Here is a 25,341-nt window from a genome sequence, read left to right on the forward strand (position 1 = left end):
AGATGGGCACGGATGTTAGCTCAGGACCACTCTTCCTCAAGAACAAAGGGGAGGATTGGCATTGGATGTTAGCCCAGGGCTAGTCCTCCTCACAAAAAAAAAAAATGGGCAAAGGATTTGAATATACATTAAAAAGGATATACAAATGACTGATAAACACATGAAAAAATGCTCAACATCATTAGTGATTAGGGAAATTCAAATCAAAACCACAATGAAATATCACTTCACACTCACTAGGGTGGCTGTAATAATAAAAAAAGAACAATGACAATTCTTGGCAAGGATGTGGAGAAATTGGAAGCCTCATATATTGCTGGTGGGAATGTAAATGGTGCAGCCACTGTGGAAAACAATTTGGTGGTTCCTCAAAAAGTTAAACATAGAGTTACCAGATGACCCAGCAATTCTACTCCTAAGTATGTACCCAAGATAATTTAAAAATATATGTTCACATAAAAACGTATACATAAATGTTCATAGCAACATTATTCATAATAATCAAAAGGTGGAAACAAACCAAATGTCCATCTACTGATGAATGATTAAACAAAATGTAGTATGTTCAAGCAATGGAGTATTGTTAGGCAATAAAGAAGAATGAAATGCTTATCTATGCTACTACATGGATGAACCTTGAAAACATTATGCTAAATAAAAGAAGACAAACATAAAAGGTCATATAACATATAATCCCATTTATATGAAATGTCCGGAATACGCAAATCCATAGAGACAAGAAGTAGATTAGTGGTTGTCAGGGGCTGGGAGAAGGGAGAAAAGGGAAGTGATTGGTAATGGATACAGGGTTTCTTTTGGGGATGATAAAGATGTTCTGGAATTAGATAGTTTCACAACTCTTGAATATATTAAAAACCACTGAAATGTACAATTTTAAATGGTGTATTTTTATGGTATGTGAATTATATCTCAATAAAAAGATCAAATATAAAAAAACAGTGGGTCAAGGGATATTAACAGGCAATTCACAAAAGAAATACTAACAGGACTACAATTAAAATGAGATGTAATTTTTTCAGTCTAAATCCAATGATTGTCATCCTTATAAAGAAAGGGAGATTTGGAGATACACAGATCCACACGCAGAGGGAAGAGGGCCAGGTGCAGACAGAGGCAGAGATTGCAGTGATGCAACTACAAGCCAAAGAATGCCAAGGATTGCCCAGAGCCATGAGAAGCTAGGAAAAGGCAAGGAAGACCTGTGAGAGAATAAATTTCTATTGTTTTAAGACCAAGTTTGGGGCCGGCCCCGTGGCTTAGCGGTTAAGTGCGTGTGTTCCGCTACTGGCGGCCCTGGTTCAGATCCCGGGGGTGCACTGACGCACTGCTTCTCAGGCCACGCTGAGGTGGCGTCCCACATACAGCAACTAGAAGGATGTGCAGCTATAACATACAACTATCTACCGGGGCTTTGGGGGAGAAAAGGAGGATTGGCATGGATGTCAGCTCAGGGCTGATCTTCCTCACCAAAAAAAAAAAAAGACCAAGTTGTTTGTTGTTATTTATGGTAGCCCTAGGAAACGAATACACTCTACTAAGTATCTATCCTACAGAAATGCTTGTAGAAGTGGGCAAAGATATTTACAGTGTACTAGTGGGCTCATTGCAGCATTCTTTATAATCTCAAAAAGCTAAAAGTATCCTAAATGTCCATCAATAGATAATCAGTTAAATAAATTACAGTACATTCCATTGTATGTGGAATGTTATTCACCTATTAAGAATGAGTTCTTCTATACAGAAACTGAAATATAATAACGTACACTTGAAATTTACACAATGTTATAAACCAACACGACCTCAGTAAAATAATTTTTTAAAAAAAGAATGAGTTCTTGTATTGACAAGGAAAGATTTCTATGATATATTTCTCAGTGGCAAGATCAAGTAGCAGACTTGCTATGTAAGTCTGTAATTGAATGCTTTTGTAAGATCATATATTTTAAAAACTATTAATACTGTATACATACACACATACATGTATATGTGTGTATTTTCACTTGAATAGCAAAGGATATGAAATAATACTCATTAAACTGTTAACAGTGGTTAATACTGAGGACTTGCATAGGTGGGGAAAAACTTTGATTTTTTTACCTCCTACTTTTTTTTTTTCCTGGTGAGGAAGATTAGCCCTGAGCTAACATCTGTTGCCAATCCTCCTCTTTTTGCTGAGGAAGATTGGCCCTGGGCTAACATTCATGCCCATCTTCCTCTACTTTATATGGGACGCTGCAACAGCATGGCTTGATAAGCGGCGCCTTGGTCTGTGCCCGGGGTTCCAAGCCCACGAATCCCAGGCCACTGAAGCGGAGTGTGCTAACTTAACCACTACACCACTGGGACGGCCCCTTTTACTTCCTACTTTTGATAGATATTTGCCAGTGAGGATGTACTTCTTTTGTATTGAAAAAAAATTTAAACACTCCTTCCACACTAAAATTCTTTCAGTTCCTCAAACATTTTATTCTTTTTCACATTTTCAGGCTTTTGTCCATGATTTCCTTCTGCCTGGAACACCGTCTCTGCCAACACCTTTGCCTGGCTATTCATCTTGCAAGTCTCAATTTCTTCATCACACTCTCCTGGAAGCCTGCCCTGAATACCCTCCCCCCTCCCTATAACCTTGTAAAGCTGGGTTCGGTGGCCCTCTCTCTGTTCCCAAGCACCCTGTACTGCTCTCAGATAGCACTCACCACACACTGGGCTGTGATCGTTAATTTACCTGTCCCCCCCACTACACTGCTTTATGTACTGCAGTATTCTCAATCAATATTCAAAATTTATTGAATTTATTAATTGATTTATGGATAGAACATTACTGAAAGTCCTATTTCTTTTATTCCAAAGAGAAAATAGAGAAATATGGAAGACATTAAAGGAAGGAGCCAAAGAAAGATAACTCAGAGATATTTTTCTTTAATCCAGATAAGAGCTAGGTAGAGAGGCAGCAGGAAAAACAAGGCAGCCTGAGAGAAAAAGAGATCTGGAGGACCCGGCCCAGTGGCTTAGTGGTTAAGTTTGCACGCTCTGCTTTGGCGGCCTGGGGTTTGTGGTTCCGATCCTGGGCACGGACCTACACACTGGCTCATCAAACCATGCTGCAGCAGCGTTCCATATGCAAAAAGTAGAGGAAGATAGGCACAGATGTTAGCTCAGGGACCATCTTCCTCAAGCAAAAAGAAGAAGATTGGCAACAGATGTTAGCTCAGGGCCAATCATCCTCACAAAAAATAAAAAAAGAAAAGAAAAGAAAGATCTGGGTAACTCGGTCTGTTATAACTTTGTCTCTCCCATGCAATCAATATTCCACCCACAATGGACTACTCAGTACTCCCACACCCCAAACACATACTTATACACCTTTATGACTTTGCTCGTGTTGTTATTCTTGCAGCTCAGAATGCCCCTCCACATTTCCCTGTACCTAAATCCTATTTTTCACAGCCTTTCGACCTTGCAGAAACTTTTGACAGAGTTCACCACTGCCTTCTTTGTTAAACACACTCTTCTTTTGGCTTTTGTGACACTGCAGTGTTTTCCTCCCATTTTCCTGGCCACTCTATTTCAATTTCATTTGGCAGCTCTTCCTCCTCCATCATCTGACTTCTAAACCTGGAATTTCTACAGTAATATCCAACCAGCCAGAGGATGAATGGAAAGGCCATGGTTAAAGGACCAGTGTAACCCACAATGCCGAAAGACTGTGGAGCAATATCAACTCTTGAGGGAACCAAAGTGTGACCCAAGAATTTTATATCCTATCGTTTTGTCCTTCAACAGACAGGCATGCTATTTTTTGCATGCTATTCTCAAGTATGCAAAAGTTCAAGAAATGCAACACTTACAAGAGCTTCTTTTTAAAAATCTAATAGATAATAAAATCCAGACAACCAAGATATATATGAAAACAAAGAACTCAGGAATAAAGGAGCTGTGATAAAAGGACTAGAGGTAAGCATTGAATTCATTTGAACACAGAACCAAGACCAAACGACTTAGAGAATTCTAGGTGGAGAACAGAATGTAAATGTTATAAACTATGAGAAAGTAAAAATAATAATACAGCCAACAAAACTCAGGACATGGGAGGGGAAATGCAAGGGGGCTCATTTTGCCATATTTCATAGTGATAGAGCTCATTTCCTCATACTTATAATAATAGTTTATTATGTACCAGGCATTGTACCAAGTATTTTATATGGATTAATCTTATTCCTCACAACAGCCCAATGAAGTAAGCACTTTTTAGTCCTCATTCCAAAAATGAGAAAACTGAGGCACATAGAATTAAATAATTTGCCCACCTTATAGCTGGTAAGTGGCAGAAATTGTTTGAACCCAAGCAGGCTATTTCCAGAACCCATGCTCTTAACCAACTACCCAGGGAATCAGTCAACACTATCAAAAATTGAAACATGGAGATAAAAATATAATGACTACAGCCTCTTTATATTTTTGAAATCTTTGATCTTAACTTTAAAATAGTCTTTCAGAGATTACCATTTCTTGAGGGGGAAGAAACATTTATCTGAAGTTTATCAATTCCTTTACTTTCACTTTGATTTATTTTCCTTTTGTTCAAGTATTTTAAAAACATTCATACTTTTAAAAATAACATGTATATTATTTCTATTAAAATTTTTCTACCTATCCATTTATTAATCCTATATAATAAAAATGATGCTCAGAATAATGTTCATTAATCTTAGCAGCTAATGTTTATGAAGTATTTATTATCTGCCAGATAGCAGAGTAAGCACTTTAAGTGGATTACCTCATTAAATTATTACAACAATCTTATAAATACATACAATTTTTTTTGCTGAGGAAGATTCACCCTGAGCTAATATCTATTGCCAATCTTCCTCTTTTTGCTTGAGGAAGATTCATCCTGAACTAACATCTGTGCCAGTCTTCCTCTGTTTTGTTATGTGGGTCACCGCCACAGCATGGCCACTGACAAGTGGTGTAGGTCTGTGCCCGGGAGCCAAACCTGGGCCGCCAAAGTGGAGTGTGCTGAACTTAACCACTAGGCCACAGGGCTGGCCCCAAATAGGTACTAATATTATCATCCTTTATTCAGATAAGGCTACTGAGGCATAATAATTGTTATTCCTGGTTAGTGCAGATTTGGAGGGATTTTTTTCCCTCTTTTTTGCACTTTTCTATATTGCTTGCTTATTTTATAATGAATACGTATCTTTTTTTGTAAAAACTTGAAAGCCATTCTAAAAGTGTGTTTTTAAATAAATACTATGAAGATTCCCCAGGGTTCAATCTTGAGCCTTTTTCTCTTTCTACTCTGTAATCTCTCTCTAGACCGTGTCATCAACTCCCATAGCTTTGAATACCATCCACAAATCTGTTTCCCACTATGTTTTCCACAAATCTATATTTCCACTCCAGGGCCTGTCTTCTGAGCTCCAGACACATATGCCCAACTGCCAACTAGACATCTCCTCTTGTATGCTTCATACATACCTCAAACTCAACATGTCCATACTCATTACCCTTAACTGGTCCTTCTTCATGTTTCCTAATCCCAGTGAGTGGCACCACTCTCCACCTGAAAGCACAAACTATAAATGAATGAATCATCTTTTGTTCCTTCCTTTCTCTCACCCTGTATATCCAGTCTATCACCAAGTACATGCTACCTCTAAAACATATCCCAAATCTACTTCTCTCCATCCCCATTACCACTTCCTTAGTCCAAGCCCATCATCTCTTGCAATTACCTCCTAACTGGTCAATCTTTTAAAATTCTTGCCCCCTTATAAGTCACTCTTCTCACAGCAGCCAGAGAGATGTTAATAAACGTAAAAGCAATTATGGATTTCCCATGCTTAAAACCCTTCAATGAATTCCCATTGTTTCTTAGAATAAACTTCAAACCCCTTACCATGGCCCTTGTGGCAGAAACTATAAATTTCCTACCCAATATGTTTCCCCCTTATGTAACAAAACCAGGATTTTTGTTAGGAGTACTAATAGGCTGAGTTGAAAATAAAACCGCCCCAGACTCCATTTCCGTTAGGAGTGGCCATCAACCCAGTTCTGGCCAGTAAGATAAGCAGAAACTTACAGGATAGGGGTTCAAGGAAAACTATTACTTTCCTGATGGAAAAAGATGGACTCAGCTATCATGTGTCTCTTGCCTTCCGCATCCTCTCCTTTTTCCTGCCTGGAGGTGGAACAGCCATCTTGGAAGCATGAAGATGGAAGCCACACTCAAACAACCACAGAACAAAAAGATGGAAGCTTGGATCATGGAACTTGCATGAGCCCTGGACTGCTGACATTGAGGCTCCATTATGTCAGAAAAATAAACCCCTTATTTTGTTAAACCACCATAACTTTATTTCTATTAATGCAGCCAAAACGGTCCTAATAGATACAATCTTGTATGATATGGTCCCTGCCTACCTCTTTAGCCTTATCTCAAGCAACTTTCCTCCTCATTCACTGTATCACAACCACACTGACTTTCCATTTACTCTTCAAATACAACCTCTTTCCTGCTTCAGGGTATTTGCATGTGCTGTTCCTTCTGCCTGGAATAGTCTTTTCCCCAGTCTTCACTCGCTAACTTCTACTCATTTATTCAGGTCAGAGCTTAAGGGATGTTTCCTCAGCATGGACTTCCCTGAACCCCCAATCCAAATTAGGTGCTTTCATAGCACCCTTAATTTTTCCTTCTTAGGATGTTTCATAATTTATATTTTTTATTAATTTACAGGATTTTTCCCTTTTAGTTTAACTTCTGTCTCCCAACTAGACTCTGAGCTCTCTAATGCCAAGGTATGTATTTCTCTTGTCCAGTACAAAATATATATCCAGCCCATATAACAGTGCATGCCACATAGAGGACACGGAGTAAACAATGCTAATAAATGAAAAATCTACTGAAATTTCATGTGCTTTGTGCCATTTTCCCTTCTCTCTTGGATCATAATTAATCACTCCTCCCTCTATGCTTCCATGGCATATTGCTTTGACCTCTATTTTAATTCAATCCATTTAACAAATAAGACATGTTTTAAAGGATCTCAAAGTCGGTTCAGGAGAAAAACACATAAAAACTAATTATGATACAGTATAATAAGTGCAATATTTGAAGTATGAGCAAAATACAAAAATAGAACAAGGGAAAGGGTGATGAACTCAATGAAGTGGTAGAGATGAGGCCAGGAAAGGCTTTCAGGAGCTAGTAACATCTAGGCAGCATTTTGAAAGCCAAATGGGAATTTTCCAGGTAGACAAGGGGAGGAAAGGAAATACAAGCAAAGAGTATAGCATGTTCAAATGCCCTGTAGTGTGAAAAAGTAGAGGGTGTAAAGTGTAAAATGTAAAGAAGGCATCGTAGGCATAGTATGAGTAACATTGTTGAGGGGAATCATCTAACACAGTAAACATAAGTTTCTCCATGAGACTACTCTCATGCCTTTCTTTTTTTTTAAGCTTGGCCGAAGAATTGTAAAACAAATAGAACTATGACTTATATTTCATAAGTTACATAATCAATTTCATGCATGATCATGTCTACAACAATCAGAAAATTAGTTTCCATCACGACATTAGGATGTGGATGAAGTCACATATACATGCTCCATGGCTCTGCCCATGGAGATCTGAGACCCCCAGTTGGCTCCATCTCTATGGAGGAAATTGTCCAAAATCAAGGCTGGAGAGGTAGGCAGGGTACAGACCATGAAGTTTCTATGATGTCACCATAAGTAGCTTTGATTTTATGGACAATGAATAGACACAGAGGGATTTTAGGCAGGGGAGAGATTATCCTCAGATTTGAGTCTTAGAAAGATCACCTTGAAGGCAATGGATTGGAGGCAAGGAAACCAATTAGGATTCTATTACAACAGTAAAAGTAACTATGAGAACCTCAACTAAGGCAGTGACAATTGAGGATGGAGAGAATAGAATTGGGGAGATAATGCACAGGCAAAATTAACTAGACTCAATAATTGATTAGGCATGGGGATGGACAAGAGAGGAAGAAATTAAGGCTCATTTGGAGGTTTCTATTCTAGAGACTGATCATTGTGTCTTTTAGTGAGAGAGGTAATACAGAAAGAAGAGGATGTTTGGGAGGAGAGATAATTAATTCAGTTTGGAGCATGTGGTATTTGAGGTGCCTGTGGAATATCCAAGTGGAGATGTCTGGCAGGTTAGATGGACACATGGGTCTGGAGCCCTAAGAGAGCAGCCTGGGTTAGAGATATGGATTTGAGACTTGTCAGAGAAGATGACAACTTAAACTAAGACTTTAGCAGTTAAGATAGAGAAGAAAGAATAACCTTGAAAGACTTGAGAATTTAGAATCGATAAGATCTGGTGAATGGTTGGATAAAGGAAATGTGAAAAAGAGAGAGGAGTGTAGGACAAACTTCAGGTTTCTGGTTTTGGAGCCTGGGTGGGTGATGGTTCCACTGTTATGGACTAAATTGTGCCCCCCCCCCAATTCTTATGTTGAAGCCGTAATACCCATTATCTTAGCATATGACTGTATTTGGAGATAAGGCCTTTAAAGAGGTAATTGAGGAAAAACAAGGTTGCATAGAAGGGCCCTAATACAATATAACTGGTGTCCTTAGAAGAAGAGGAGATTAGGACACAGACATGCATAGAAGGAGAATGCCATGTGAACATGAAGATGGCCATCTAAAAGGCAAGGAGAGAGACCTCGGAAGAGACCAACTCTGCTGACACCTTGATCTTGGACTTCCAGCATCCAGAGCTGTGAGAAAATAAATTTCTGTTGTTTAAGCCACCCAGTCTGTGGTACTTTGTTATGGCAGCTCTAGCAAACTAATGCAGCCACCAACCAAGATTAGGACTATGGGAAAGAAAGTAGGTTGGGGGAAGGAGGTGTTGAAAGAAGAATTTGATGTGGGACATGTTGAGTTTGAGATTCCTGAGGTACATCCAGGTAGAGATATTCGAATGGCTTTGAAATTCAAGAGATAGATTGGGGTTATGGATACAGATTTGGAAATCATTGACATGTAGGTGATATTATAAAATAAACTGTAGGAGTGGATGATGAGATCATCTAAAACGTGTGTATAGAGTGAGAAAATCTCAAGGATAGAATCTAAGGAATATCAACATTAAGGAACAGACTGAGGAAGAGAACCTAGGAAAGGAAAATAATCAAAGAAATAAGATGAAGAGAGAGAGAAAACATACAATTAACCTTTTTAATCTTGTTTTTAATTATAATTAATTGAGTACATACTGATCTCAGCCCTCAAAGAGCTTTGACATAGTGGAGGAGGAAATACTTTATTCATTTCTGAATCTCCAACACCAAGAACAGTACCTGACATTTAATATCCCTGCAACAAATATTTGTTAAATCGAATGGAATTGAAATTAGGACTTCATTCCCTTTTTTGTTTTGTTTGCTTATTTCTGGAGTGTGCAGCATGTATTGCCACTGATATTTTAAGTTCATAGTGAAAAATCATTTCAATGTGTCCTAGGCTTGGTCCCCTTCCAAACCAACCCCCAGGACAATAGTTTTTATTATTACCTTCTGTCTTTGCCATTCTGGATGGAATTCTGTGCACAGAAGTTATATACATATATGGGTATATCTATGTAACAAATCGCAGCACAGGAGCCCCCTGGGCTCCCTCAGGCTCTGGTATGACATATTTGAGCCATATAAATTCAGCTTCTCCTCTGGCATCTGTTAGCCGACTCACTCGCAACTCCACCTCAGCAGTGGTCTCTCAGTTCTCTCAAAGCAGGGAAAGAGTACTGTGCGCTGAGATACCATGGCTAAGAATCCTCCAGAGAACTGTGAGGACTGTCACATTCTAAATGTAAGTTGATTCATATTTTTCCCCTTTTGAGCAGAAGCAGGGTTTCACAGATTTGTCATATTGCAATATGAACATTAGAAAGTGAAATCAAAGGTGACTTTGAATCATGGCTTGCTATTGTAAGGACAAATGTGTATTGTTTTATTCTCTCTCTTCTTTGCTTAGGCAGAAGCTTTTAAATCCAAGAAGATATGTAAATCGCTTAAAATTTGTGGATTAGTGCTTGGTATCCTTGCCCTAACTCTAATTGTCCTGTTTTGGGGAGGCAAGCACTTCTGGCCGGAGACACCCAAAAAAGTAAGTAAATGTACATTATTATCCAATACTTCTGTTTTGAGTTTGATTGAATTTAATTAGTGATTGATATGTATATTACTCTGAAAATGAAAATCATTAAGTCCCTTTGGTGTTTATTTTCTGGTGGTATGAAAAACTGAATCAAGATTTTACTCTCTTTTATTTGCCTAATTATTTTGGAAAGGGAAACAATGTGTTTTCTGTATTTCGGTTAGTAATGATAGGATGTAGAATTACCCATTCTTTTATGATGCTTGGCTTTAAGGAGTTAAAACTCCCCTTAGAAGCAAAATTTTTACTGTAAGAAAAAATACTTTCCATCTTTCTTTCAATTACCTGGGCAGAAACTGATGGAAAAGTAATTATACCACCACATAAGAAGAAACCACCAGAAATGGCAGCAAAGGATTTTCAGGGATTATGTTTCTGACTTAATGCATCTACTGTGAGAACAGGAAGCAGACTCCTTTTCAGAAGGAGCAATTCTTATACCTGAGTTCACATTTATTTATGACTTTAAAAAAAAAAAAAAAAACTAGCGCTGTTCAGCTCCTCACCAGCCACAATTGTCACTGTCCCACTGAGATAGTAATGCCACAAGGTAGAAACAAGTGACACCAAGTCATTATCACAGGTATCTCAGAAAGCTTCTGATATTAGGGTGATTTGGTGAAGCTTGGCTGGCCATTGTAGTTGGTATTAGTGTACCTTAGTGTCATTTTTACTCCTGGGCTCACACGCAATGGGCAAGTTTAGATGTGACCCAAAGAAAATCATAGCGGCCGGCCCAGTGGCGTAGCGGTTAAGTTCACGCACTCTGCTCCGGTGGCCCAGGGTTCGCCGGTTCAGATCCTGGGCACAGACATACGCACCACTCATCAAGCCACGCTGAGGCAGCGTCCCACATAGAGCAACTAGAAGGATGTACAACTATGATATACAACTATCTACTGGGGCTTTGGGGAGAAAAAAAAGAAAAAAGGAGGAAGATTGACAACAGATGTTAGCTCTGGGCCAGTCTTCCTCAAAAAAAAAAAGAAAGAAAATCAGAGTCCCTTCATGCTAACAATTTCCATTTGAAAGAGAATTAATAAATGTACAAGCTACAAGGTGTGAAGATGGTTTTCTGGCTTTGCCACATTTTTCTCTCTGCATGTGGGATGTTGTTGTTGTTACTGTTTTTATTAATTTGTTGTCATGAAACGCTCATTTCTATTTGATAACAGATGTAGGAAGGGAAAGGCACAAATCCAGGAGGGAGGATAGGAAACAAGAAGAAAATGTGCTGTCGTGGACCATTAGGAGCCAAAGGAGCGATAGGAGCACAGGGAAGAATATAGATCAATGAGAAAGGAGAGGCAGAGGGGGAGAAAATAGAAAATCAACTGGACAAGTGTCCAGAAGAAAATAGAGAAGTAAGGCATAGTCACACTTGTGTTCTTCACCTCTGCTGCCATATCCACTTACATTTAGTCCCAGAAGCTACCTTATCAAGTTTAAGTAGCAGGGGAAATGAAAAGCAAACCAGCCTACTTTGTTTGCCTTTTTATTTATATCTTGTTCCAGAAAAGATTTCAGGCATTACCCAATGCCTATTGTTAGTCCCTTCTCTCTCTCTCTCAATCTCTCCCACTGCTCTCTGCTTCTGAACTACTTACTGTTCACATGTCTTTCTAGAAAAGCCACCTATATTCTGGCTAGCAAGGTGGGCAAAGCAATCGAGATCAGGAAGGAAACAGCAAATGAATGAGAGTGCCAAAATGCATTCCGATCCAATTCTGCTACCACTTAGCTAATTCCCAAGGCGGCATGCTGCCCTGCAAATTGAATCTTGGATTCTCTTGACAATCACAGATGAGTTAGAGGACAATAAACCCTTTCATTCTCCATGGCCATAGCGTACTTAACTGAGTGTGGTAGGTAGCTAGCCCTTTTGACCACTCATACATGCCTGCCTAAACATGGGGCCAGATTGCCTGTCTTGTTTTATTGTAGCCATTGGTACAGCAAATGCTATTCTGAAAGGATTCATATATTTTTCTGAACTTACAGTGCTATTTGCCTCAGTGCAACTATAAATCACTAAGTGGGGACCTTTCTTTATCTTGCAAGGTGCCAGACTCACTAACAGGGCCCATGGTCCCCTCTGCTTCCGTATTATATCATCTTTGCTTCTCACTCCAGTTTGCTTTTTTAATGGATTATAAGGAGCAATCCTGTGATTTCTCAAACCACAGTAAAACCTAGTCAGTGCACACACAGAAGAGGTGGGGTATGCTACTGAATAAATTTTATCAAGAATCACATCTCTTGTGAAGTAATCCATCTTGGGACGTAATTTTCGAGAGGGATTCTCAGAAATGAACAAAGTTATTATAAAGTAATTTGGTAAAGGACAATAGTGTCTTGTGGGGCAAGTTTTTCCACCATGAACAAAGGTTGTTTGTTCTCCATTCCAATGGGGAGTTGCAGTTTACTGTCTTTGATATTTAAGTCTTGGCCTTCACCACAAGACCAGGCTGGGTCCATTGCAAACTAAAGAACTAGCAGGAGGTGTGGGTGCTTCACTCAGTCTACTACTACCTTCAATTCCCCGGGCAAAGAGCCTAAGAGACCATCTGTGTTTCCAATGGCTAAGACTGCCAGTAAGCCTGCCTCAGAGCTGACTTATGAATCCTGGGAAGAGAAAAGTAGTCAGATTAGTCTTGGAAGATTTGCAGAGGAAAAGGATCCAGGCATCTTGCACAAATTAAAGACTCTCTTCTTAAGAGTATGACCTAGCAAGAAACAACAGTTAGCAGATTAAAACCCAGGCTCTTCTGGACTTTCCTTTATAAGCATGTGGGACCTGTGGGGACTGCAGGGCCCTTGGTGGAGAGAATTATTGATTCTACTCTGCTTATGGACAGCAGGGATTTGTTTGCTGTCCTTCAGCTTCCTCCCAGCTCTTAGTGTTTGCTCCTGTAGTCTCAACCACACCTCCTTTTTATTTTGTTTTTCGACATCTGTTTATAATAAACAGTGTTTATTTAACATCCCACATCTGGTGTTGCCATTTCCATGCCAGTAAGTCTTCCCCCTCCTTCCATTACCTCCCACCTTGGTGCGTACAAAAGATCCAGATTCTTGATCCTAAAGGGGAAGTAAGACATGCTTGACTCCCTCTCCTCACACACCTCAGGCATGAGCACACGCACATGTGCACAAGCACGTGCGCGCGCACACACGCACACACACACACACACACCATAGAGGGAAAGGAATCAAAATGAAGTGAAACAAGGAGAACTAACTCTGGGTGACTTGCTGTACTCCTTTACAGGCTGCAGGCCCCCAACCCACAGCCACATATCGGAACCACTTGAGCTGAATGAAAGCCGGTCCATCGAGCTCTGTATTCAGCTTTCTTAACCAAGCAGAGGGAATCTCCTCAGTCCCAGAGATTTTCAGAGAACATCACAATGAGGCTCCACTTCCAGTGACTGCCCAGGGATATTTGAAGGAGATTCCCTAGAGAAACATTCTTGCTTAAAACTCCCTGTATTATACATTTAACTTGAAACAATTAGAAGCCAACTCCCCAGCTAATTAATCCAACGTGGAGAAAACAAGTCAGAAAAATCCCAGCCCTTAAACCAACAATTTATAGATGTAGCACAGACCTTGTAGCCTATCCCCTCCGATCTTTTGTAGAATGAGGCAGATGAATAATAAATTAAATTAATGAAATGCTGCCCTTCCTGCCATATATAGGAACTGCCTGGTGACTTTAGGGCTGTTTAGAAACCACAGGTCCTAAGGCCCACACAGCAATCAACAGATTCCTGGGGATGTCCCCTCAACTTCCACATACTACCAGTATGAGATGAGAAGTGGTAGGCATAGGTGGGCATCCTTCTGCCCTCCCTCACACCTCAACGGCAGAGGATCGTTAAAGCAGGGTCACTCAGAACTGTGAACCCAATATCATTCTAGGCTGAAAATCCTTTGCTCAGAATTAGCACTTTCTTGCTAAGTCTGGATCCGTCTTTCCTGTGCCTATTTCTCTAATGCTAGCATTGGTCAGAGATCAACTTTCTTCACTCCTCTTCTGGTCACACAGGGGATACAACCTGGGCTTTCCTACACAGCATTTTGGTGGATGAAATGTGGGTCTGGAGAAGCATTCATACCCTCAAGGAAAAGTTGAAGTTGTAGCTGGAATCTCTTTAGCAGGGGGACAGAGTTTCACTAGATGGTGCCATGCCAGTATTTTAAAAAAGAAGATTTCTTTTGATTTTATTTTCCTCCCAGACCATTGCGGGAGTGAAGTTCACCCTTGTCCAGCAACTCTCACTGGGCCAGCTCTTGCTTTGGGCTACTCAGGGGCAGCACTGATTATGTAGAGCAGGACTCTGGCTACTATGGGCACATTCTTATCCAGTCTCTTCATTCTCCTAAGGCAGCATTTGCTGAGCAACTTATGTGGCACCAGCAAGAAAAGCCTGGGTCTTCAAAGGGAGCTGTCCTTTAGTGGCTGAGACTGGGACTGGGGCTGTAGGATTCCAGGTAATCAACAGATAGTAACAATCCAATGGTCAACATGACAGGTGTCAGCCCAAATCTAGGTAGAATTGATTTTGTCAACTATGCAACACTACATCTGGCAAGGGGTGGGAGATAAAGATGGGAACTGAGCCTCCAGAGACATTTAGTGACTTGCCCAAAGTCACACAGCTTGTAAGTGGCAGAGTTGAGGATGGGACTAGAACCTGGTCTAGGGATTCTTTGCACTATTCTTCAGCTGCATTTAAGAGGAAGGGATGGTGGGGGTAGTGGGTAGAGGAGAACATCCCAGCCAGCTTGAGTCTATAGATGAAAGAAATGGTTTTTTTCTTGTTGAAGAAGAAGAATGTCTGTGCTGCTTATGCCAATTTTTTTCAGGGCTAAGAACTGGTGATTGAAGATACAGAAGTCCAACTTTGCATAAGAAACAATCTATCTGCTCTGTGTTGGTAAAGAAATACCCAGAGGCCCTTTAATTCCCACAGGCTAGGTCGGTAATAATATGGTACAGTGCATTCCCTTTCCTTCCTTCCAGCCTAACACCTGCTAGCTGGCTATTCCGAGCATGTACTTCACTTTTGGACAGTGTACCTCATAAACAGACAGTAAAGGATGAAGGTGGAGAGAAGAGCAGCTAGATTAATCACAGGCTTCAAAAAAGGAACCTAAGCCAAATGTCCTCAAATCCCTTTCAGGACAGGCTAAAGCTACTTGCCCCTAAGACAGATCCATCACGCTGAGGTCTGAGGCAGCTTTCCTCTTCATAAAAAGGTTTCTTTTCTGATCTCAGAGATTGTCACAAATTGAGGCAAGAAAACAGGGCAAACTGTGAAAGGGGGATGTTAGGGCTCATTTGCTGCCTGAGTGGAGGATTTAACTGGACTAAGGAAAGAATTCCTAGGCAGGGAAGAGAAATGAGTTTGTGTTCTCTCCATGTTTGGTCGGTGTGGTCTTCTTAAATCTCTCACTGCCTGGGCTTAACCACATATCTACCTCATTTCACTTCTGAGTCATAATCTACTCCACTGGCTTCCCTGTCCCACTCCAGTGTTCTGCTCCTTGTAGTTAAGACGAGCCTTATGTGTGGGTGGAGTAGGAACCCATTTGAGTGATGCTGGAAAGATGCCCTTGTCCCCAAAATATCTCTATCCCTGGTGATATTGTGTTTAAAATCCACAATTAGTAATTCATTCTTTTGAGTTAAGTATTACACTCAATTTTTTTTGACAGACAAATTCCCATCACTAACATCTTAGTGTGAAATCATTTGTCAGATTGATTTCTTCTTTGACATAAGGTACCTGAAGCACCATGAAATTTCTAGATGTCTAGACAGGAGGCAAAGGGATAGAGGGAAATGGAAAGAGGCAGGAGGGCTGGGAGGGTACAAAGTAAACAAGATATTAAAAGAACAGAAAAGGGAAACTAGAAGCACCAAAGATTAGCTTTCCCTATTTGACAATTTGACAGAAGTGTACTCCTCATCATACTCTGTCCTTGCTCTCTGGAGTAAAGCTGAGTTGGGGCCAGTCTGAGATGAGCTACTGGGAGCCCACTCACCCCTCCCTCAGGCCAATCATCCTGTCTCTGCTCTAGTTTGTGCCTGGAGAGGACAAAACCATTTATTCCTTCATCTCCAGAAAGACCCTCAGCCCCTGAGCCAGTGAGCTTAGTAGAGAGAAAAGTACTCGTGAGGCCAAAGGCATGAGCTCAGTCTCTGTATGGGCCAGTGAAGCTTGCATAGCCATTACCCAGGCAATGTGCTCCACAGGGACCCAGGCGAGACAGTATGTCTGGATTTGCTCAGACCCATCCCTGAACAGTCCAAAGTGGGCCACCGGCATCATCTTCCTAGACAAAGGGCTGTTTGTTCCAAAAGGACACCTTTGATAGTGTAATTCCATCTGGGTGAATATATAGCTCCCCACCCCTACTCCCCACCCAGGATTCATACGTAAATGAAGTCATTCTGATCACACTCTATTTAGCAACCTACCATTGCTAACAAAAGTCAACAAGCTGGTTAACAAATACAATCAGCATGGACCTCTTCTCCCCCACCAAAAAAAAAAAACTCTTTGAAGGAATGTTGAAAATAATCAAGATCTGCTGAGCTTGGCAGTTTCCAATAGTTTTCATGTAGCAAGGTGTCCAAGTGAAGTGCACTGCCAACAGTGCAGGAAAACTCATTCCACAGAAGTACACTGAAATTCTAAATGTCACCGGTATGGTTCCATAGTCTTCCACCAATGATTGAAAATACAGCCTGTATATTCTCTTTTGCCCAGGTAGGCAGTGTTCCAACATCCCCTAGTCTCTAACCTCATTTTTCCATGCAATAATCCATCAATGGTGTTACTGATGAAACAAACACCCCACCCTACCCCCAATGACTAGTGGTGTCAACATTTGTCTCAACAATGGATAGCATTTCTAAAAAAATTCCCCCCTGTTGGGAGATCTGACAAGACTGGATCTGAAGTAGATGCCTCTCTCCTCTACTTAGGTCAGGCCGACTGGGAGCTCAATTTGTTGCCATAGGTAGAAGTTTCTCAAGCTGGCTGCAAAGCTGGAACTGAGGACATATTTATAACTAGAAGCAAATAACAAGCCTACAGGAATTTGCTACCTATCACAAACCAGGCCAGACTTCCTGAGTTAACTCTGCAACTACTGGAAGGTTCTAAATACTGTTTTCAAATATGATCTCTTAAAAGACCTTGCCAATGCTCAAAATCTCTCTTTAGGAAGATGGGAATTTGCCATTGGTGGGAAAAACTTATTTAACAAATACTTAAGCACTGACCACGTCTCTTGTTTTCCTATTCAGCAACTACATAGACTTTTCATGCTTGAAATAACATTGTTTCTACAAACTATTCCAACTTGTTTTCCTACTGGAGTTGGGGAAAATTTGACCAGGTTAAAGCAACATTCAGTCACAGACACCAGCAGACATTAAAAAACAACCCAACCCAGTGCAAGCTGAAAAGACTGTCACTGAGAACCATGTCATTAGAAAGCAACGTTGGCTGTGTAGATGACTTAATTTTTCAGGCTTTTAATTTACCAAATTTTTTTCATAAGGAAAAACAAGTATGAAGAAACTTGATAGCCAAAGACCTCCTAACGACAGAGACAAGATAGACTTCCACATAGCACCATCAGGTCTAGCCTGGTTTGTGACAGGTAGGAAATTCCTTTAGGCTTCTTATTTGCTTCTGGGTATAAATATGTCCTCGGTTATAGATAATGGGCTTCTCCTAAACCGAGACACTCTATGGGCCTGATCCTCTTTGTCCTTAGAAAGAGAAGTGTCTCTTTTAGAGGGCAAAAGAAAGACGGGTTTTGTTTCAACCACTCAGGAACGACCTGATAAGCAGCCTTTCCAAGGCACTCTGCTTGGGAGACCTTACTACTAAGTGCAGGGCCCTTGATCCAGTTATTGAATTCTATATATGGGAGAATCTGAAGAACTTGAAGCCGACTGAATCAGGTTTGGAAAACAGAACTCAGGAATAAGCTGAGTGGAGTTGGTTAGCTCATAAAAGAGAAGGTTAAGGGAAGGTAATAAATGTTTCCTGAAGTTTAAAGGGCAAAAGGAAGCAATTGAGGTCAAGGTAAGACTATTTCCTAATATTGGCCAAGGAGAATGGTCTTCAGATTCTAAAAAGGACACACCCAAGACTGTTGAGGCAATATTAAAGCCCTGGATAGATAAGGAGATAAAGAGCAATACCTAAGCATTCTAAATGTGTTCAAATCTCTTTCTCAGCCCTAGTGAATTTCATGGGGAGTGAGGGAGTGACCACCGAGCGCTTGGAAAGGGAAGTGGTAGCTTAAAGGAGCAACATAGGCTTTAGGTGATCCCTCTGCTTAACACAAGGGGAAAATACTTTACAGGATGGTTTACAAAATATCATTTGCTATTTAGTCAAGGCTGCCAAGAAAACCGTTGGAATTCTTAGTAATTAGTTCAGCAACTTGGCTTGAATACAAAATACTGGCTCTGAAGGGATCCCCATATGAGCTCCAGCGCCAAAAAGCACCTCACTTTAATCTCGAGTCTCAGAGAATTCCCAACGGTAAGCTGCTGAGATGGCACTTCACTACAAAGGTTCTGGAAAGAGAAGGTGCCCCACATATGACTCAATTAAAGTGTCTTATGAAGGGACACACTGAGTATCTTAGAGCTTGTTTTCCTCTGTTCTCCCAGACATATGACATGGAGCACACTTTCTACAGCAATGGAGAAAAGAAGAAGATTTACATGGAAATTGATCCTGTGACCAGAACTGAAATATTCAGAAGCGGAAATGGCACTGATGAAACATTGGAAGTACATGACTTTAAAAATGTAAGTTGGATATATTCCCCCTAAGCCTTCCCACTTAAAATATTAGAGCATTTGAGTCAAGTTAAAGATAACCTTCAGCCTCCATTTAATTTATAAGACAAAGCTTTCTCTTTGAATTCAAATTTTGCCAGCCTGGGGCCTGACAGACCATGAAACTCATTAATTATGGCTATTTCAGGAAGTTTTGTTATTTTTTTCTGTTTTATAGGGATATACTGGCATCTACTTTGTAGGTCTTCAAAAATGCTTCATCAAAACTCAGATTAAAGTGATTCCTGAATTTTCTGAACCAGAGGAGGAAATAGATGAGGTATGTAAGAATAATTATAGTGGTAGTAAAAGCCATCATTTGTGGAGTGCTGACTATGTGCCAGACATTGTACTAAATGCTTTACTCTCATTTAACTCTCACAACGACCCTATAGATAGGTACTATTATTATCCCCATTTTCAGATGAGGAACCTGAGACTTAGAACTGAAAAGTGACTTGCCCAAGGTCACATATCTAGTGAGAAGCAGATTGGGATGTTGAATTCAGACCTTTCAAAAAACTAAACATGATTTTAGGTGCAACATTATACTTTTATACCTGGGTAGCTGTTAACATTATGGACATTTGCTCCCAAACCAAAGATTTCTAGTAAGAGGGGTGAGCCAGAGGAACAAAATCGATCCTGCCTAAGATAAAGTCCTAAAAAGAAAAGTCCCAAGGCCACCTGGGATCCTTGCCACTTTTGTCACACTGTGACATTCACCTATTTTAAAGATTCCAGTTCCTTCACCTCATCTTATTTTATGCTGGACTGCTAATGGAATAATTCACATTTAACCTCACTAGGAAAGGTAAAAGCAAAGAAGGTAAGAATTACAGTGTAATACAAATTCTCTGAAAATACACTGCTAGGCCAGGGTGAGGTAAGCGAGGGTCCCCACGCGATCACCGAATGGCCCCTGAAAGCCTAGTGAGAGATGGAGGATTATTGGCTAAAATACAGCCATCAATAAAGCCCTTGAGATTGAGAATGACTGAAATCACACTGGAGAATAGACTTACAGTTTACATGGACTAAGAGTGGTGTGGCTCAGTGGTTATGAACATGGACCTAACATCCTATGTAGCTTGACCTAGAAACTTGTCTTTATCACTTAATAATTTTTTCTTCTTGAGGAAATTGCATGGCCTCTTTGAATTTCTGGTCTTTATCTGCAAAAATGGGAATAATAACAGTAGCCACCTAACAAGGTTGTCAAGATTCGAAGTTTGAATGAATGAATGAATTCACTTAAAGTACTTTCTTAAGTCCTCAATAAAATTTAGCTCTATTATTATATTATTTAAAAATAAATCCCTTGAGGCTCTTAATTTTTCCCTGATATTCTGTCTATAATTACAATATGTTGCTATCAGTGGAGGAAGAAGGGGAACCTTAGCTAAGGCCATATCGTGGCAGCATACCCCCACTGCATTCAGGAAGAAGCAAATGTTTGTTTGGATGTTTTGTTTGTTTTACTGTTTAACTGGTAAATCTAAAATAAGATTATGGCAATGGCACAGTGGCCTCTCTATATACTGTAAAAACCTCTTTCTCTTTCTTCCCTCTCTCTCCCCCATTCTTTCTCACTTTTCTCCTACCCAACTCTCTCCATCTTAATTCTCATCTATCCATTTACCTTTTTCTTTTCCTTTCCTCATTTTTTGGTTGGTGAGTTGGAGTGAGGAACATTTTTTCCTTTCCCTTACCCAAGTCTCAGAGCTGTCATTGGCTCCCATAGATATGCTACTGGTCTCCTCCTGGCCAGAGAAGCTGGCCATTGTTACTAGAATTTCTAAGAAATAGAAGAAGATTTCCCCAAAGATAATGTTCTGCTCCCAAAGTCTATGACAGTGAAAAATTTTGTAGATTTTTTTTTAAATAAGCATAAGTTAGATGCATCTGAGGAATAGAACAACATCCAGGATATTAGGAACTACTATCAGAGGCAAGGATAAGATGAAAGGAGAATCAATAGGATAAAAAGCTACTATATCCAATATCATACACTGCTTTTTACAGAAAATAATGTAAGAATTTGAGTAAGGCCAGCCAGCAGTGAAAGTCTGAACAGGATTTATTTTTCTGAAAAAGACAAAGGCAAAGGCCCATGATGTCTCATTTTAGCCCTAATTTATTCTTCAGTTAATTCTTCTGAATCTTTTAAATAACACAAGTATGCGTCTTGCGATAGACTACTTTATCTTCAACAAAATCCTATTTTTTATGTTCAGGCTACAGATTTTTTTTTATGAGGCAAGTCTGTGGTCCTGAATGACAAAACTCCTCTTATTCTGTACTTCCCTCACCACTGTATCCATGGTTTGTTTGTGCATGTTAAACACACAGAGCAGCTATATAAATAGCCCTGATTTTGGTAACAAAGCTACTCAGCATACCAACCTCATTTTATACAGTCCCTTTCAATGCACCCCAAGGTCTTTACAGACTCAAGGGCAAAGGAGCTAAGACTTGAAGGTTTTAAATGACTAGGGGAAAAATTATACAAAGCCATATTCCAGAGAAGAAATAAAAACAGTGAAATCATAAAGCTAGAAAGAAACAAAAAAGAAAAGGAAAAGCCTTATTAAGAGTAAGACAAGTAAGTAAGAACTAGATATACAAGACAATTACTTCTTTTTTTTTTTTTTAATTTTATTTATTTTATTTTTTCCCCCCAAAGCCCCAGTAGATAGTTGTATGTCATAGCTGCACACCCTTCTAGTTGCTGTATGTGGGACTCGGCCTCAGGATGGATGGAGAAGTGGTGCCTCGATGCGCACCCGGGACCCGAACCCGGGCCGCCAGCATCGCAGCTCGCACACTTAACCACCAAGCCACAGGGCCGGCCAAGACAATTACTTCCAATACTAGGAAATGAAGAGAAGACAGCGTTCTTGACAATACATAGAAGAAAGGCTACCTAAAGAGAAAACACTCTGAGACAAACTCTAAGCATCTAGAATGAAAGGAGTAAAATAGTGGTAAGGCCAGTGAAGTCACAAGCTGGAGACTTGACTTTAAAACAAAAAAGACATCTTTTGTACTACAACTAGCTACCATTAACAGGCAAATCTTGTAAAACCAAAATAGGAAGTTCAATTGCTATTGAATTGATCTCAACAGTTTGGATTATAGGAGTTTCTTCAGGTTGAGATCAAATCTTGCTTGTCACCCTAGTTGCAAGCCTAAAACAAGGCAGGCACTCACAACATCCATTTAAAAGAGAGAAAACAAATGTAAATCACTCAGGGTTCCAGAAGCCCAAATTAAAACATACATGGCCCAGTGGGAGCCCAGAAAATGATGGAGAGCCTTCTTGACTTCAAGGGAAATGGTAGCAGAGAAGGCTCCTGTTTCAGTGAGCAGCCTTACTGTTAGACCTGAGAGGGAGGGAGCAATTGTTAACTCTCCCAAGGGCACCTACTGTGTGCAAGGCACAGAACTAGTTCACTGGCAGCTCTGGGATTGGAATTGTTATTCAGACTCAAAATATAGTGTTTTCCAGTATCCTTTAATGTCCCATTGTATTAATTTCTCTGCCTGTCCCCACCTTGAACTACTTTCTTCTCTCAGAATGAAGAAATTACCACAACTTTCTTTGAACAGTCAGTGATTTGGGTCCCAGCAGAAAAGCCTATTGAAAACCGAGACTTTCTTAAAAATTCCAAAATTCTGGAGATTTGTGATAATGTGACCATGTATTGGATCAATCCCACTCTAATAGCAGGTATGGCCTCCTCCTTCTCCTCTTTCTCCTCCTCCTCCTCATCTTCCTCCTCTTTCCAAAGTCAGTAACAGATTAATGTTCCCAGCATTCAGAGACTACATTTCTAGGAAAATAAGTGATCAGCTTATATCTTCTTAGATGAAACTGTATACGCTGACTGCCAGTGAGTAGGGAATTTTTCACAGCCAAGTTATAAATCAGATAAATTAATGCTGACAGGCTCTTAAATATCCCAGCAAAGGTAACGCCACCCTAATGTGACTAGTGATAGCAAAAAGCTAATCTATCTTTCTTTGCACATCTATATTTATCGCAGTTGGGATACCAGACTATTGCTCAAACTGCTGTGTGCCCAACCCAAGCACAGAGGAGAGAAGAGCCAAAATAATACTCTGTTGTCTCAAGAAGGATTCTCTATGCAAATGGTGGCATTCTCCCCAGAAGATAGGACTGCAATACAAATTTCTTTGTGTCTGTTTTAGGAGTCACTATAAAAATTGAGGGCTAGAGGTCCAGAGTAGAAGAGTCCAGCTCTCAACTTCCAGTCAGCCCATAGAGAAGGCAAAGGTCCCTGAATGTCTTATTCTGCCCAGCTAACATAGAATTTTGCCTCCCTCATTCTGGACAGCATAGATTACTATACTACCCAAGAAAGGCCACTCCCATCAATGAAGGCATCTATCCGTAATCTTTCACCTTAAAAAAAAGCAACTAAATTCAATATGGTACCCTGGATTGGATGCTAGAACTTCTGCTTTAACATCTTTTTTCTAAAGGACATTACTGGAAATAATGATGAAATCCAAATAAAGTCTGTAGTTTAGTTAATAGCATTGTACCAATGCTAATTTCTTAGTTTTGATAATTGTACCGTGGTTATCTAAGATGCTAACATTAAGGGAAACCGGGTGAAAGGTATACAAGAACTCTGTGCTATCTTTGCAGCTCTTTCATAAGTCTAAGATTATTTCTGAATAGAAAGTTAAAAACAATTTTTTTTCAGATAGGAAAGACGGAGGAGGACAGAGTTCACCGAATCAAATCAGGCAATCAAAAATTATTTATTGAGCACCTACCGTGGGTAAAATCATTGTGGGAGACAAGAAAGTCCCCTGTCCTCAGTTTTTAGTATAGTATGCTAATAAGGCAAAGCAGTAAGTGTTTGATGCCAAACAAGCAAAGAAGGGGTCTGTGTACATGGGAAAAGTCAGGTTTGTTTTGGAAAATCTCCTTAAAATATCAGCTGAAGGAGCTTGGAAAAGGGGTTCATGCACGTCTAAAAGATGGCAGTGAGAAGACACAAGGAAAATCTCTGTTCCCAAATGCTGTTCCCCCAAGCACGTCTTTCAGAAATGTTATAAAGCAGTTGCAGCACAACTTTGTATTTATTACCTTAGTTTCGGAGTTGCAAGACTTTGAGGAGGATGGTGAAGATCTTCACTTCCCTACCAATGAAAAAAAAGGCATTGAACAAAATGAGCAGTGGGTGGTCCCTCAAGTGAAGGTGGAGAATACCCGTCACGCCAGACAAGCAAGTGAGGAAGAACTTCCGATAAATGACTATGTGAGTTATGTTCACATTACTCTTGTTAGAGGAAAAACAAAGAGCCCTCACAAAACTCACTGCCCCTCAGATCAAAGTCATTGAAAGAAGAATGGTCATTATTTTAACAAAAAATATTTAAGAAACTTGGAATCCCCAGGAGGCTCATTCAAAATCAATCTTGATCTCTATTGATGTATCTCCATGATCAGGCTAAGGAACTTAATTTCTCACCAGTCCCCAACTCATATAATCTTATAGTCCCCCCCTGCTTGGTGGACCTCTACCTAGTGAACCTTCCCCTCCAACACTGGCTTCTTCTTCTTTCAGACTGAAAATGGAATAGAATTTGACCCCATGCTGGATGAGAGAGGTTATTGTTGTATTTACTGCCGTCGAGGCAACCGCTACTGCCGCCGCGTCTGTGAACCTTTACTAGGTTACTACCCGTACCCATACTGCTACCAAGGAGGGCGGGTTATCTGTCGTGTCATAATGCCTTGCAACTGGTGGGTGGCCCGCATGCTGGGGAGGGTCTAGTAGCAAGTTGAGCTCAAGGGCTTAAACTTCTGGCAGCCAACATATAATAAATGCATGCTACTCAATGAATTTCTGCCTATGAGGCATTTGGCTCCTGGTAGCCAGTAATCCAGAATTACTTGTAGGTAATTCCTCTCTTCATGTTCTAATAAACTTCTACATCATCACCAATGGCCTGATTGCTGCTGAACACCCTGGGTAAGTGTTTGCTAAGAATATTTCCTCCAACGGAAATGGAGCAGATCTGTCTAACATGGATGACAACGATGGAAACTTGCATTTCATCAGGTTTGGGAAGTAGGAAAGGGCAAAGTATAAGGATTCTCCAATACCATATTTTACTGTGCTGTATTGAGAAAGTGGAAATGAGGGGCTGATGATAAAATGTCCCCATAACTGATGCATAAAAACTTATTCTTTTGTG

At 40.2% G+C, this 25,341-nt stretch overlaps 1 protein-coding gene across 1 annotated transcript; it reads left to right on the forward strand.

Annotated features, from left to right (window-relative positions):
* The first annotated feature begins 9,824 nt into the window (after positions 1-9,824).
* Positions 9,825-24,917, forward strand: TNMD (tenomodulin). The gene is made up of 7 exons (XM_058536324.1): positions 9,825-9,872; positions 10,038-10,169; positions 18,931-19,071; positions 19,280-19,381; positions 22,681-22,834; positions 24,232-24,398; positions 24,708-24,917. Exons 1-7 carry the CDS (start codon positions 9,825-9,827, stop codon positions 24,915-24,917), a joined length of 954 nt encoding a protein of 317 aa, XP_058392307.1.
* The last annotated feature ends 424 nt before the right edge of the window (positions 24,918-25,341 follow it).

Source organism: Diceros bicornis, chromosome X (genome assembly GCF_020826845.1).
Source record: "Diceros bicornis minor isolate mBicDic1 chromosome X, mDicBic1.mat.cur, whole genome shotgun sequence".
NCBI classification, from domain to species: domain Eukaryota; kingdom Metazoa; phylum Chordata; class Mammalia; order Perissodactyla; family Rhinocerotidae; genus Diceros; species Diceros bicornis.

Coding starts and splice junctions, on each gene's coding strand:
- TNMD (XM_058536324.1), top strand. CDS start 9,825: ATGGCTAAGAATCCTCCAGAGAACTGTGAGGACTGTCACATTCTAAAT. Junction 9,873..10,037: donor AGGACTGTCACATTCTAAAT/GTAAGTTGATTC, acceptor TTCTTTGCTTAG/GCAGAAGCTTTTAAATCCAA. Junction 10,170..18,930: donor GGCCGGAGACACCCAAAAAA/GTAAGTAAATGT, acceptor CTGTTCTCCCAG/ACATATGACATGGAGCACAC.